General features: G+C 42.5%; 2 protein-coding genes across 2 annotated transcripts; one reads left to right on the top strand and one right to left on the bottom strand.

Annotated features, from left to right (window-relative positions):
• Positions 1-2222: 2222 nt before the first annotated feature.
• Positions 2223-3626, top strand: LOC115734269 (DNA damage-repair/toleration protein DRT100-like). Its single transcript, XM_030664973.2, has one exon. It carries the CDS (start codon positions 2371-2373, stop codon positions 3454-3456), a length of 1086 nt encoding a protein of 361 aa, XP_030520833.1. The 5' UTR covers positions 2223-2370; the 3' UTR covers positions 3457-3626.
• Positions 3627-4098: 472 nt separating this feature from the next.
• Positions 4099-10603, bottom strand: LOC115734268. Its single transcript, XM_030664972.2, has 12 exons — positions 9690-10603; positions 8831-9033; positions 8532-8729; positions 7998-8069; positions 7535-7630; positions 7194-7273; positions 6992-7067; positions 6485-6695; positions 6041-6234; positions 5549-5654; positions 5204-5293; positions 4099-5082 (listed from the first exon to the last, which is right to left on the bottom strand). Exons 1-12 carry the CDS (start codon positions 10252-10254, stop codon positions 4334-4336), a joined length of 2640 nt encoding a protein of 879 aa, XP_030520832.1. The 5' UTR covers positions 10255-10603; the 3' UTR covers positions 4099-4333.
• Between the last annotated feature and the right edge of the window lie 6102 nt (positions 10604-16705).

Here is a 16705-nt window from a genome sequence, read left to right as displayed (position 1 = left end):
TTGTAGGAAATCATCAGCCTACTTTCCTGTAATTACTGTAGAAGTGATCCCATGACACCTTGAAATATTCCATTCATTATGCCCATAATCTTGTTATACGGGTTGAACCGGGTCACCGTCCGACCTCATCATAAGGTTGATTAATGGCCATGGCTTTGTCTTGGCAACATGATGAATGGCCATGTTCGATGCCATGCTTTGTGCACAGCCACGTGAAGTACCCCAACATTTTCTGCTGAAATTGTTTCGGTTGTTGACTCAACCAGTGAGCACCTGAACTAGTCAGAGCTGCAAAACTGTTCAATCTAGAGGAAGAGATCAAATGATATTAGCTAACTTGTCATTTAGATTGGAGGACTGTTGAAGGATGGAGGATTGTGTGCATTGATATCTTGACAGGAACAAAAGGACCTACTTTTTTTTTTTTTTTGGTCCAATAAAAAGGACCTACTTAGCTAGTGAGTCGTTGTTAAGAAGAAGAATGCTGCCGATTGCTGAACTGAATGGGCAGCGGCTTAGCTAATCTTCCTGTAAGTAAAGATACAGTCGTACACAACAAGTAATTCGTGATCTTCATGGCTAGACTATGAGAAAGATGCGTGCGAGTTTATACAGCCGCTTCAACGGTCCCGCTTTCGCCATCCGCGCCTTTAGTTCCTCTGCTCCAGTGAGTCATGGTTGTCGCTCTGTCCATTGTGACTCGGTATTGGAAAGGGGACTAGGCCTTGGTACACGTCTTCTTGAGTGTCCGTCTTGCCATAGCTTGCTCTAGGGAAGAAAGAAGTTCAAACTTGTCACATTTTGGTTCGCGGCGGGATTGAAGTCTAGTGGCATGGAAGAATACGTGACCGGGCGAATTCAACAAAAAATGCGATTCCTCCTGGTGGGTGCGCTGTAAACATCGTCATTCTCTGGTGCGACTTTCTCAAGACCAGATGGATCGAAATACCTGCGACCGGACATCCTCAATGTAAACGCAGAGAAGTGCTGCCAAGAGTCCAATTCAAATGAAAACACAATCTATACCTGGAGAAGCATAACAGGCTGAAAGCCTCTCTTGTGTGTGTTTATTCATTAGGCACAATGAAGTGAAGGCTCTAACTAGGTTCAGATCTTGGAGATTACAACTTCTCCTTGCCCAATCATGTGAGTTGAGTTCTATTCATCTCTCTCCGATAGATAGATGCCGAGTCATGATCAATTTTCCTCATTTCAAGAACCTCATACTTTCGTATCTAATACAACATCGGTTCATGTCGCCGTTCGCTCATATCACCGTCCATTACCGGTGGATGCCAGAAAAACTGGAAGTTAATGTTAACAAGAAAAAGAAAATCCCGACTCCCAAGCGACAGTGAGGTTACTGCAACTATAGTTTATACATCTAGAGCGATGGAGAACCATTAATTACTACTGGGTACCAGCTGGGTCGTCAGATTTCTCTGCCAACTCCTAGGAAAAACAAAACCTGTCAGCTTGCTCACACCCAGTGCGACTTTCCTGTTCCTTTCAACCATTTTCATGGAGGGGATTCAGGAGAAGATCATTAAATTAAGAAAATCGTGCAAAGGAACGATCTTGCCTCAGATCATGGTAACAGATGGGTTCCAAATCCAGCACGTACCTCATTTTTCTCGGGAACTCGTTGGATATTTTTCTCATTACCTGACAAAAAAGAAGATGGAGTGTCCTTAAAGGAAATGCAATCCCCAAGACTCATGTCTCTCTCTCTCTCTGCTTCTTTCTCTGGGTCCATCTTAGCTTTTTTGCCAAACAGTGGTCAAGTGTAAAAACACAGCGCAGATTTGAATCTCCCATTGAAATGGGTTCACTAGCACCGAGTTTTTTGCAAATGGGCAGAGAAAATTACTGCCCCTAAAACAGAGAAACGATATGAAAAGACTGTTTCTTTTTTCCACTACTGAGCAGACATTTAGATACCCAATTCGATTGGACAACCACGGATTTCCAGTCTGAAGTTGCAGGACGTTGCATGTTCCATCGGACCTACAAGCTCATTGCATTATTTTCTGAAAACAGTCGCGGACCAAAAGATTGGCAATTGAAATCGTACACGTTATATAACAGAGCCATTATTTTTCAGATTGTTCTTTATTACCCTACTAGTTTTCAGTATGTAATCCAAATTGCACGAGAAAATACACATGCTCTGTCAGGGTTAAAATCGTCCGGAGACAGATAATACTATATAATCTGTCCCAAGTCCCTATGCCCATGTGCCAATCGTCAGCTTTCGCTACTTCACTGGTGCTCGGTTGATCTTCCCTCTGTTGTCCTCTGTACTCTAGAACAAAGAAGCATCACGATAGATAGCCAGAAAAAAACAGAGAAGTTCAGCTGCGGAAAAGGATGAGTCTTCAAGTAATTTTTGCTACGTCATTACTTCTTGGACTCGCCGCCGCCTGCCCGCCGTCGGACCGGGCGGCGCTGCTCTCCTTCAGAGCCGGGCTTCACGAGTCCTACCTCGGCATCTTCAACTCCTGGACCGGCCCCGACTGCTGCCATAACTGGTACGGCATCAGCTGCGACGCCGACTCCGGCCGCGTTGCGGACATCAACCTCCGGGGCGAGTCCGAAGACCCCATCTTCGAGAGGGCCAAGCGGACCGGCTACATGACCGGCACGATATCTCCCGCGATATGCAGGCTCGAGCGCCTCTCCAGCCTCACCGTCGCCGACTGGAAGGGCATCTCCGGCGAGATACCCGCCTGCCTTGCGTCCCTGCCGTACCTTCGGATCCTGGACCTCATTGGGAACCGCGTGTCGGGCAAGATACCGGCGGACATCGGGAGGCTGAAGCGACTGACGGTGCTCAACCTGGCGGATAACGTGATAACGGGTCGGATCCCGAGTTCCCTGACGGGCCTGTCGAGCTTGATGCACCTCGACTTGAGGAATAACCGGATCTCAGGTCCGCTTCCCCGAGATTTTGGTAAGCTGCGGATGTTGAGCCGGGCACTTTTGAGCGGGAACCAAATAACCGGGTCGGTTCCGGCATCCATATCCCAAATATACCGGTTAGCGGATCTGGACCTTTCCGCGAACCGGCTCTCGGGCCAAATCCCACCATCGCTCGGTAAAATGCCCGTCCTCGCCACACTGAACCTGGATTACAACCAACTCTCGGGGGCGATCCCAGGGAGCCTGATCAACTCGGGGGTGAGCAACTTGAACCTGAGCAGGAACTCCATCCAGGGCCCGATACCCGACATGTTCGGGCCGAGGTCCTACTTCACGGCGCTGGACCTTTCGTACAACAACCTGCGGGGGCCAATCCCGAAGTCGATATCGGCCGCATCGTTCATCGGGCACATGGACTTGAGCCACAACCACCTGTGTGGGCGGATCCCGGCGGGCTCGCCGTTCGACCACCTCGAAGCCTCGTTGTTCCAGTACAACGACTGCCTGTGTGGGAAGCCACTAAAAGCTTGTTAGATTACGCTGTTAATGGGGATATGAAGGATCTTCATGCACGTAAATGCTGCATGAAGCTAATAATAGCGATGATGCTTTAGCGGATTTTGTTAGTGTAACTTGTGAGGAGCCACTGCAATCGCTTCCAACTCATGATGAAATCACTCCGACATGGACATGTCTTGTACCGATGCGACCACATGCGTGACTTCAAATCCGATGTCGGGTGTTAGCCGGTTTGTTAGTTTCGCGTTCGGATCGGTTTGATCGTTGCCCGGTTTGTTAGTTTCGCGTTCGGATCGGTTTGATCGTTGCGGCGAAGATCAGGGACCAAGAGAATTCGGAAAAGGCTTTTACCTTATTTGGAATAATTCGATTTTCGATGCACTAAGTGTGGTTAATACGAGGAAAATCAGTGAATTAAAAATACTGAATTTTTCTTTATCGGGTTGTTTATGTGTCACGGCGAGCTCTTCCTTCCTCTTTCAGCTTTGGAGACCGATCGGTACACCCAACTCAAATCGCATCGGCATGGTCGCGGGTTGGCTCAGATGGACAATGAAAGAAGCAGATGCGAATGCCGAACAAAGCAGCCTTTTCGAGTTTCCGACCAGAAATTTGCAGAGAATCAAAGAGAGTGCAATTACATCAACTGTTTTTCTATATATAAACTGCAGTTCATCATTCTGATCTGACCTGGTAATATGTAACATCCGCAAACCGGCAATGTAAACCGGAAGAACCGACTAATTCACCTCCGTTATGAGAAGCTGGGTAAGCCGCAGAAACACGCGACCGCCTGCCGAACATTCAAGGCATGATCACTAAGCAAGACTTGAAAATCCTAACCAAGCCGCCCTCTCTTATTTTCCAGGGTGCCTTCTGTACCAACCATCTCTCAAGACTGGATGTCGAAATAGACAGTGTATGATTCATCTCTCAAGCTCATCAACGGCACCAAGAGGAAGTTTCTCGTTGCGCCCTTCGCCACGAAGCTCATAGGATGATATGAGCTCATGGCGTCTCCCAAAATAAAGCTGCTTGCTTTGTTGAACTCACTGTCTGAGGAATCCGAAACGCAGCCCAGCTTTACGCTGGAACCCTCGTCATAATTCAACCCCGTGTATATGTAGCAACCCTCTTGGCTTTCCGACTCCAAGGACACTGTCTTGGCATTCCCGTCCAGGCCTGCGACCACGTGGAAGAGGGACGAGCTGTCCTCGCTTGATCCCTCGACCACAAGGCCCTCATCTTTCCGTTTGTGGACTATCACCATTCCGGGAAGATCGAAGGGTTCGAGCATGACCGATTTCCCGATCATGCCCTTCTTTTGCGACCTGATTCCTGAAGCAGTGGGGTCTTTAGAGACGAGTCTGAAGGTGGCGTGGACAGCCGAATCCGTGCCCGACTCAGGGAACTTCTCCATTGTGATGGATTTGTTCGTGTTGGTCAGGAAATAAGACGAGTCACCCGATTCTTGTGAAAGAGAGAGCAACTGAGAACTGTAAGAAGCCGGAATGGAAGTTATCCAATTGGATAGAGAAGCATCTGGGTTGGCTTTGATTTCCCAGTCTCCGCTCGTCAGGCCCGCAAGAAGATAAGGCCCGTAAAGTATCGCATGGACGGAAGCATACTCGGGTCGGTCATCTGGACATAGTTTAAGGCAAAATTTTCAGTCTCACATGAAAATACTTAAAGATATTGCTTAGGGAATGCTCCTGAATGCAGAAGCATATACCCAGCAAGCAATAGGGAACTGTGACACTACCTTTGATAGCCTCTGTCCGCAAACTGAGGGGCAACTGAAGGGTCAGCTTATCACCAGGGCCCCATTTCTCCTTGATGACGAGATAATTACCTGCACCAACAAACCATACGTAAAGAATGATCGCATTAAATTTCAGACCGTAGCAGCGGACAAATCGGATCAAGTTTGTGGAACTCTTGATCTCAATTTACTAATTTCTCTTGAGTTGAAGTTTTCAATTAACAGACTATAAGAAAAAGAAAAGTCGCAGTTTCGAAATGAAAATGCCATGTAGAGCAATCAAAAGCTAAAACATGAATTTTGATCAAACGGGTGCTGCACACGCGTTAAGAACACTAAACGCACCTGGATTTGGTAGAATCAAACTCCCTTCATTTAATTCTGCTTTGGCACCAGCTGAAGAAACCCAAATCGGTATTCGGAAATTCAGGGTAGACAACTGTCCCGCTGCCTGAAATAAGTAGAAGCAGAGAATAAGAATCCAAACACTGCCACACACACACACACACACACACACAAATATATATATATATATCTAGAATCCAAAAATAGACTAATCTCACGTGTTTTAATTAACTTAGATGTATTCACACTAATTTCCGGGGATGCTATACACGACTTAAGGAGAATTTGAATATCTTGTCTTCAGTGCGGATAATTGATTTTATTGTCATGCGATATCTTTAATATGGATCTCATGATACTCCACAACAGATTTAAAGTCATTGCCATATAAGCAAAAGACACAGCAATTAAGTTGATTATATCTGAAGAAAATACAATGGAAAGGCAGGCAAAATTCTGCCTTCTCGTCATGCATCGGCCAGTAAGAAGCACCTCTGACGAAAAAGTAAACGTTGCTCGAAGATAAGGATCCCACGATGACAGAGGACCGATTTCCTGATTGATCACAGTTCCCCCTGCTTTCCAGTTGAGTGAACTCGATACATATTGAATTATGTAAAGACTGGGAACTTCTCCTTGCTCTTCAAAATATATTGAGTCCCCCAATTTCGAAAAGGACTCAATTCCTACAAGCACAAAGAAAGAAAAGGATCATGTAATGGACAAACTCCACAATACAACACATCATGTCAAGCCCATAATACTTGCTGGTAAGGAAACTACAGGACAAAATGTGGCCAATTCCTGAAGGAAAAAAAGAACCAAAGAAAGTTGGGAAAACAACTTCAATACAGAGTGATATTCGACAAATCACAACATCCGCAGACTTCAAATTACTGAGAAAATGAACATTGGAAGGGTAGTTGATCTGAAGACCTGTCCCATAGCAGCACCAGAAGGAGTTGAACTTAGTTCCCCATTTATGAAAGCTTATGGCCTTGGACACCCCACGACCCAAAGGAAGCATGTAGATCATGACACCCGGCTCAGTCCCTCTCTGAATACTTAGCACGCCATTTGTCAATGCTCTCTCGTAATAATCTGCGTATGCAACTTCTCTTGTCCATCTAAACACATTGCGACTCACCTATAAACCAAGCTCAAAGGTCAGTCAACTAATAAACGTGCATAATTAAATGAATGGTGCCATCACTTGGGATGGATTAAACGGTTCAAGACAAACAATTAGACGTAATCTAAGTCTTAGTTAATTAGCTTAGTACCTAGTAGAAATTCGACCATGACTCTTACATATTGCAACTTCTGAAGTACATTGTAAAATACTGCGTCAGATTTCCATTGCATAGTCAAAAGAGAAAATATATCCTGACTAAATTGCTTCCCTAGGAAAATAAGTATAGTGTTAATGAGTAGTCAGATTACCTTCAGCAAGTTATATGTGGTGCATGATTCTTCATTTTCTGTTTGAAGAGTGGTCGCTAAACGCTTTGGGTCCGTCCTGTCAGACGAACAGATAAAGAGGATTACCATGATGACACGAATGCAGGCAAATGCACAAACGCACGGATATATCTATTTACATATTTAACTTGAATCTAATTCTCCTTCAGAATACAATCTATACCAGAATTCCCCGACTGATGTGCCACCTGTTGCATAGCTGTGAGAGGAGTTCACAATGTCCATGAAGAATGTCCCAATAGTCTGGTGTAAAAAGTTACCGAGAAGCCATTAGACAAAACATTGGAATCCTCAAAGGATGAGACATATACCGTTGAAAGTGTGGAAAAACATCTAGGTTAAACATGTAGTCTTATCAAAAAGTAAGTCTCGAAGAAAGCAGCCTTCTCTGAGAAAAAAAGAAGGCCGCTGAGCTCTGGAAGACACGATGCTCTTTACAGTTCCTTTCATAAATAAAAATTCTGTTTCATGCGATCCTACAATTTGAAAATCAAAATATGCTACCTTGTATAATGGGTCACCAGTAATTTCATATCGCATCTGGGATCCAACAACAACTGGGATATGGGTATTTGCATGAAAACCAGATATGTCATCAGCCTGCAGGTCAAACAAGATAACATCTGTGAAGCTTTTAAATATTTTACTGAGCATGGAACCAAATTGTTGAAAGCACAGAAAAAGAGAGAATCAACATAGAAGACACTAAGAAGCAACACACAGAGACTTGTGAGAAAGGTAACTTGGAAAAACACGCATATATGTCCTCAAAATGACCTAGTGTAACATAGCAATTCCTTGCAGGCTTGCACCATCAGTTACAAATCGAACTCAGAGGTATCATCCAACTTTAAATATTCCTCTCTGAACCTCAAAGAACATTGGAGCGCTTCAAAAAACAATACATGTTCTCTGAGGACTCAGAGTAACATGATGTGAAGACTAAAGAAACAAAAATGGTTTTTACCTCCACAGCAAGCAATCCAAGAAAGCAAGGTTTGTCAAAGAGATGAGCCAACAACAAATGCTTTGGATCATTCTGCAACGAAAAAGTAAAAGCAAAAAGTCAGATTTAAAATCTACAATTTCGAGATAGGTGCAGTGCTACAGTACAATGAAAAGGATTCACCAAGCAAAAAATTTCTGATTTAAAATATGCAGGAACCTCTAAAAAAATGTTACGATTTGATAGCCGTTTCCTCTTTAAATGCAAATAAAGAACACTTCTCTGCTCACTCACATTAGTTGTCAAAAAAACTTATTTTCCTCCCAAAGAGTTATTGAAAACTCAGATCATTGGGCAAGAAAAAGCATGACTTTCTCAGACAAGTAAAGGCAACCAATATTGCAAACTCTGAGAAAGGCATTCGATACAGCTACGACTATCTAGTGTATCACCAGAGAAATTGTTCAATAAAGCCATGTCTTGAATCAATCAAGAGGACAATAGCCCGGATCAAGTTCACATGCAGTTACACAGAAAAACTTGTAGTTTACTTACTGTCACTCTGAATAACTGGTAAAGGACGTCATTCATGCCACCAGTCTCTTCATTGAGTGACAGCCAGTGTCTTTCTAAAGAGTATTTTATGATCACATTCTGCACACGATTGTAGAAGTACTCAGCCATCCATGTAACCATTTTCAAAGCTTGCTTGTTGCCAGCAACTGTATATTGATCCAGAAGACCCACCATGATCTGTCGAAGTAGATAACCAAGACGTTATTTTCAAGCTTACCAGACTACAATCAAAACAGGGAGTGCTGGATTCAAAATCCCTAAACACTTGAGTACTGTACCTTGTGTATGGTGTAATATGGAGCCCAGACTGGTTTGATAGCTTCGAAACGATCAAATTGCTCAGATGGGAAAGCCGAAAGATATCCCGTACCCATCTTTTCTTGACAAGCAGCTAGAGCAGTCACTACTGCAGACATTCTCTCTCCAATACTATCATTGTGAGTGCTTGCCCACATGTGTGCCGTCGCACTCAAATAATGCCCTTCAAAACAGGAATGCAAGATACTCAAACAATAGTGATGCGCTACATTCAACTTCATCGTCATCCAATCTTGGATCCTAAGTAATCAATATAAATGCATGAAAACCAGATGGTCCTAAATAAGACATACTTCTCTAATTTTGCACTCAATGAACAATCCTTGCCAGTCCATCTGATTCTGCCAATCCAAATATCACAGGTTCTGTCATGATGCCACATCATGAGAATATCTTATTCCAAGTAGGATCCTCAGCCTAAATAAGTTTCTCGAGATTATATTATGCAAGACAGACCGGAGCAAACACCAAAATTTCAGTGATCCAATAAAATAATTAAATGTTATGCTACCTTCTCCATCACCTGTTCCTACTGAAACAAAACCTGTTCCTTTTGGGACTAACATGATAATCATCATTAAAAGAAAAATCTTTACTAAGTGTATGACATAGAGATGGCATCCCGCTGAAACATACTTCAGCCAAGGAACAGGACGCTTCATGCCGGACAGAGAAGAGAGCATCCATTCATCTTCAATGATGTGCTCCAGAACAAGCACATCGCTAGACTATAGTGACACAAGGACTAACCAGTTCAATGACAAATGGGAAACAAGAATGAAAATCAAAAGAACTGAAGTAAGAAGGAATCAAACTAACCTACAAAGTGACCCCGGAGCTCGCAAGTCGGATCCTCCCAACCACCATACGCCTTTCCCGGTGTCGGCAAACCTGCCGTTTTCCTAAAGCTCCACACCAAACTATCCACGTCCAGCAACAATAAGTACTCTAGGTTCGTCTGCTGTGCCCGCCATTGAACTGAACTCGGGTCCAATCTCACATCATGCAGCGATACTTCCTTAAGGAACTCCCCTGGTGAATCGGACTCAGCAGAATTCTTCAATTTGCGGTATGCCATTATCCATTCAAATTCTTGTTCTTCTCTTAAGATCTTTCTTGGCAACAAGCTGGACCAAGCCAACTCGTCCGTTGGAGTCAAATGGTAGTGTGAGAACATCTCCTCTTTCCACGATTCATTGTTTGATGCTAAGAGCTCGTGTCTAAAAGTGTGTGATGAAAGCTGAGTAGGAACGTTGGTACACTCCTTACACAGAGCATTACCAATCGAAACAAGCAAGATTAACAACTGAAACAAACAAAAAGCCTTCATGCTTTTGGCACCGCACTGGATCGAATTGTGCAAAATTAAGCTCTGAAGAATCATATAAATACTGGCATTTGAAGTGAAAGATGAGCGTAGATAAATGCGGAGACTTTGATAAACAAAAATGATTCAAGTACAATTAGAAAGATAAATCCGAAACTAGCCGGAATGGGAAAAGCTAAAGATGGGATTTAGCTCACAATAGGATACAAAAATCCGGAACTACCCGGAATGGAAAAAGCTAAACATTGGGCGAATTACTACGAGCAGAAATCAGACAGGGAGGAGAGATCTTTAAAACAAAAAGAGGGAAACTTTGGATAGAATTGGAAAAAAAGGATTAGAAAGGACGCGCTTTTGTGAGGTGGACTTGAGCAAAAGAAGCAATAATCACATACATATCAAGAGAAGTGGTATGAATATCTCACGGGAACCTCTATATATATATTCAGCAGACACATAGGAGAGAGAGAGAGAGAGAGAGAGAGAGAGAGAGACTTAGCTGAAGCAATCAAGATAAGCAAAACCCACCTCGGGAAATTATCGAAGTTACTACCTAAAAAGATAAATAAGCTAAAAATGGACGAGTGGGAAGCGGGTGCATTGACAAATAATGACCGAAATGGTATCAGCAGAAGAAAGCGAGGATAGTTACAAGAGGTATGTACATACAGTATGCGTAACTCGAAACAGAGACTGAAGGAAGCAGAGAGAGAGAGAGAGAGAGAGAGTGGTAGGGAGGAGGATGGGGACAAGGGAGAATCACGGATACTTCGTCGTTTTCCCCGTGGTGGGTGCGGCTTGACCGATGAAATTTGCAGTGATTTTTGGAGCTATTTTCTAGAGAGAGAGAGAGAAGCAGAAACAGAAACAGAAACAGCGCTTTTTCGCTTTCTCCGAGACAGTTTGGAATCCATTATCGGAGAAGCGGCGGTAAGAAGGGTGGTCGCACCATTTTAGCTGATGATGGGTCCAACCAGTGCGCCTGATGGTTTACTCCTCCTTCCTCCGCCACGCTCTCTCTATCTCTCTCTCTCTCTCTGTGAAGGAGGAGAAAGCACAGGAGGAAGCAGAGGAAAATGCCGAGCGAAGAGAGAGAAAATAGCAAGCGTGCGACTGCTGCTTTTTCCTTTCTTTATTATATTCTTATTTAGATTTTTCACGAGATTCCGTTCGACGGCAACTTCCTACCTATGATTAAACCAATTGTGGAAAAGTATACGCAAAATGAAGACACATCTCGATTTTAATTGACTCCTACCAAAATAAGTCATAGGCAGAAAGTGAAAAATCTGATTAACAGGAGTGAGAAAATGAATCTGTAGATAGCTATTTAAAGTACAATCCTTTCTTCGAGAATTTACGAATATTTTCGTGGGAGCCATATCTGTTATCTACGAAATGAATGCAAACAACTTTTTCCCTATACAAAAATATCATTGAGGAAAAGTGATTGCTAGAAAGTAGAGACCCTCCAATATGCATGTAGCCTCGCTGGTCAAGAGATTTGGGGTTGAGAACGCGAATTAGAGATGAACAGGTAAAAAAGGAAAAGAAATTGAGGACACCCTCTTTCTGATCTTAAAGATACGTCTATTCAAGAAATTGGTAGTTGAAAGAATAAAAATGTTTAAAGTGTGAAAGACAAGTAGTGCGAAAATGGAGTTGTTCGACTAGGATGCGTTTGAAATCGCTCTCCTAAGCCGACGACCCTCGCCCAATAGACATGACGATCGAAGCAATGTGTATCATGAACAGACATGACGATCGAACAGAGCAGATATCTCCCGACAAGCATTGTTTGGCCGAAAAAGTTAACATTTTCTGAAAAAGAAATTTTGGAATTGTTCAATCACAACTTATCCCAATGTGCAAAGTCTACTCAAGCGACAACCCAACCTTAAAAGCAACAGTCACGTAGGTCGTTAAGCAATGTAGATGTTATAAAAAATTTCGTTTTGTTATATGATCTTCAACATTTCAATTATCAATGGAAGCATGTTTGGGAGTGTTTCACTTTTTTGAAATATTAAAAATGCATGTTAATAATGTGGATGATAACAAATTACTCGTTTTCTATTGTGATTTTCAACTTGTCCAATCGTCAATGGAAGCACGTGTAGGAATGTCTAAATTTTTGTTTCGGATCCTCACTTCTCACATCTATGCTTTTACTTTCAGAGAACTTCAAATTTTAGAACTTTGCCTGGTATTACGATTTGCAGTTGTGGACTTGAATCACAAGGTTGTATTCTCAGATAATTAGCGAAACCATCTTATTACCTAAGATTTGAATTACTAAACAATGGAGAGATTCTTAGTTAAGAAGCATAATTAAAAGAGGTTGTGTCCATAGAACAGAGAAATGATACTTTTTTTTATATTTGTCCTATCTCTAACTCTCCGCTCTTTAATTTTTGCTTCGCCTCTTAACGGAATACAAGAGTCAAACTCCGCACCTATGATACTGACATCCCCACCCCCCAATCCTTTTAACAATAGGGCCATATGCCTATTGGATGAAATGTCAATTGAAAATTGGAACTTTGTCATAGGAAGAAAGAGATTCAATATTTCGTTTGTTTCGCGAAAAATGAACGCATCCTGGAAATGATTACCCATATCGCTTGGAAGAATGAATAAGTGAAGAACAAATTGTTATTGGTAGTGAACACATTTTTACTGACTAATTATTTAAAGCGATACAAACGATCGTTTTAAGGAAAACGTTTTCCAAGTCAATTTACTTTTCGCGAAATAAATGGAACTCTAAATTTCTATTTGCAAGTGATTTATGCGCTGTTGTGAAATTAATCTGTATTGTATGAAATTCCCATCACATGACAATGTATGAGTTTGCATTAACTTAGCAATACACATGAGCTTACTTTAGTAATTAATATGCATGAACTTTTGTGACTTCTTAAGTTATCTATTTGAATTAAGTGAGGTAACTCTTAATAATCTTTGCTCTCCCAGGAAAGGGCTTGGGATTTAGCAAATCAATGGCTCTTACCGTATAAACCCATTATAAAAAAAATCTCTCAACAAATAATCTCATAGGGAATATTAATTAACGAAGCAAAGGTTCTTGGTCTCGGAGTTTCGATGTGAGTTTAATAAATACTGAATTTGTCGGATGTCAAAATAAACAAATGATATATCACTAGCGCTCTCCAAAAGATGTCCGTATTTTTTATATGACCGCATCCATAATTAGGAACGACATATGTGGGTCATGATGTCACAGGTTGTTCGCTGGCAATTCATCAATTCTCCGGCTGAAATTGTACAATGAGCTCTGCCTTTCCTCTTCGGACTAGGGGTGTGCAAACTGGACCGGATCGGCCCGGACCAACCCGGGACCGGCCCGGACCGGCCGGGTTGGTCCGGTCCTTGAGGTGGATGGTCCGGTCCCCGGTCCCAATAAATGGGACCGGTGACCAGGCGGTTCGGTCCTCGGGTTTCTTGCATTGGGATCGGACCGGCCCGGCTCGGCCCGGACCGGACCGCCAATAATATATAATTATTTATATATAAATATATACAATTGCAAAAAAAAATTGAAAACAAAACAGAATAATAAAAGTCCACTGCCCATTTTTTTCCCAACCTTGCACGGTCGCACTCTCTTCCTCAAGACTCTCTTTTTAGTCTTATTTTCCATCTTGTTTTTGGTCATCTTTTCTCCCTGCAGGCTTTTTTGAGTGCGGTTGGTGATGTTTTTATCATGTAATGGCTGGATTTGGTATTGAATTCGAACATTTTGGTCAAATTCGTCAATCATAAAAGTCATAGCGAGTCGCTATGTTTTTACCATGGCATAATTTATTAAGTTGACAAGATTTTCAATAGTTAGCGGTTCTCTTTGGCCGGGACCGAGACCGGACCGGGACCGGCCCGGACCAGGACCGGCGGTCCCGGTTCGGTCCTTGGTCCCGAAAATATGGGGATCGGGACTACCGTCCGGTCCCCGGTTCTATGCTGGGACCGGACCAGCCCGGACCATGCACACCCCTACTTCGGACGGCTTGAATTGGCCTTGCCCTCTTGCTCTGCCCAATCACTTGAGATGATTGACCCAACTAATATTCTCCACCAAGTTGCTCCTCCATGATCTAGAACCCGCGTTGAGCAGACCGGCCCAAACTGGATCGGGACCGGGTCCGATCCGACCCTTGAGGGAGGCGGTCCGGTCCCCAATCCCAATAGATGAGACCGGTAATGGGGCTGTCCGGTCCTCGATTCCATGATGGATGGAACAGGACCGGGCCGCTTAGAATATGTATATGTATACACACACACACTCTTATAAAAAAATTAGAAATTTTTGAAAAATTAGTTAACCTAATTTCTCCATCTTATGCTCGACACTCACTCTTCTTCTCTCGCTCGACGCACGCGTCTCGCCTTCGCAACGCAGCCTCCGATCGTGTTTGTTGATATGCGGTCTCCGATCGCGTCTTATCTTGACTCAATATGTGTTTTGTCTTGACTATATTTTGCAAACTCATTATTTTGTTCGCATTTGGATTCAGTGAACTACAAGTGTAATCCCATTTTGAGCTTGATTCTTTCCAACTTTAGGAGAATGATGCGGGAGCATAATCTTGTTTCAATTGTTTTAAGTGTTTTTCTTCCTAATTTAGTTTTTTCTCATTATTTTAGGATTATAAGTACTCATGTGATGGTTGTATGATGGTCATGTATATGTTTATTAAGTTGGATGATTAAGATTGGAAGTTGTTAATTTAGATCCAAGGGTTTGATTTCTATAAGCAACTAGTGTTAGCGGTCTCACTTGAACCGGACCGGACCGTTGATCCTTGGCCGTTTTGATCTCCGATCCCAAAAATTTGGGGATCGGGACTACTGGTCCGATCCTTGATTCCATACCGAGATCAGATCGGCCTATCTAGAATCTAAGAGAGCAAGAACAAAGTCATGTAAGGAAAATTACCCAATCGATTCTAAATTTTATGTATGGATATCAATTGAATCTTAAATTTTCTAACTTTGCCAATACAATCCTAAGTCGTTGCACGGAATTCCAATGCAGTACTATTCGCCGGACATCACCGACGTGAAAGTCCGGTCATCGCCGAATGTTCCACGTGGCACACCGTACAACAAATTTAGGATTGATTGGATTCCAAATTACGAAAAGGGATCTTTCGTTTCATAAGGTGGAGTGTGGGGTCAATTCTAGCTAAAGTGGCATCCAATTATAATTATCCATGTTTGGTGTTATTTCAGGCTGATGTCAATCTTAACAGGCGTGACTGATGGCAATGTTTTACCTAACAGTGGTATCTACTAATCTACTCTTGGTCTCATCATGCCATGCCTTCTTGTGGTTTGACAATAAGTATAAAGAAAGACATCATCACTTACATAATTGAAAGCAAAAGAACATCAGGGGAGTGCCAAAATCGTTCTTTCTCGTCACTTTCGTTTCGCTTTTGGAAGCTTTAAATCAGCTCACCTGCAATCTTCATCACAGAATTATATGATTCTGGGTTTTTCTTTTTAACCATGATATGACATGAATGATTCCCAACGCTCTGTCCCATTGTAGGGTTTCTGTCAGATTAATTACGCTTAAAAGATTCATCTTCCCCTCTGCATCGGCCAAAGAGACCAGACCCACAAAGCGTCACTAAACGTCAGCTCTTCCTCTGTACATGGAACAGATGAGCCACTTGATCAAGGAATGTATGGTTAAGGATGATGTAGCTAGCAAGATAATACTAACCTAAAATTTGTCAGCCGATATTAGTCTATCTCGTACAGTTGCTATAAACAAGACAAGTGCATACAAATGAGAGAGAGAGAGAGACGGCGTCCAATGTGTCGGGACTTGAAGATTAGATCTTGTGAAGTGCGTTCTTGTTTTCTTCTGTGTTTGTTTGCGACAACGATGTTCATAGGAGAGAGCGAAGCTGAAAGTGAAAGCTCCAACCAAAATGGCGCTGGCCATGGAAATTTCTGGGGTCGGATAAGTCTGTCTCACTCGAGCAGCCCAGTCGATGATGAACAAGTGCGTAAGCAAAACAAGGAAGCTGCCATGGGTACGTCTAAAGGGTTTCTTCGCATTGTCATCATCCAGCGCAAATCTATCTACACTCGTCTCGAGCTTAGGGCAACCCGAATCCGTTCACCTTCACAACTAACACGAATGTGTTATCCAACCTTCAAACGCGATGCCCATAAAGTCACTGATTTATCCATTAAGGGAGAAAAATATGGAGATATCAATCAAAATTACAAGAGCTGATTCTTGAAGATGCTAGAATCAAGTAATAGACAACTTTTGTAATATGATTATCCATTTATTATTATTTTTCATTGTTGTATTGTTTCCTTATGTAAGACTTTGTAATATCTTCATATATTGAAAGTCATCTCAACAATTGGACGTTGAGATCAAGAATCAAACACCTTCATTCTTTATGTTATCAGAGCATATTTTCGAAAGAAATTGATCCTTAACCATGGCTTCCGCCAAGTA

This window comes from Rhodamnia argentea, chromosome 6 (genome assembly GCF_020921035.1).
Source record: "Rhodamnia argentea isolate NSW1041297 chromosome 6, ASM2092103v1, whole genome shotgun sequence".
Lineage (NCBI taxonomy): Eukaryota > Viridiplantae > Streptophyta > Magnoliopsida > Myrtales > Myrtaceae > Rhodamnia > Rhodamnia argentea.
The sequence above is the reverse complement of the archived record's forward strand: the minus strand, read 5'-3'. Positions and strand labels throughout refer to the sequence as shown.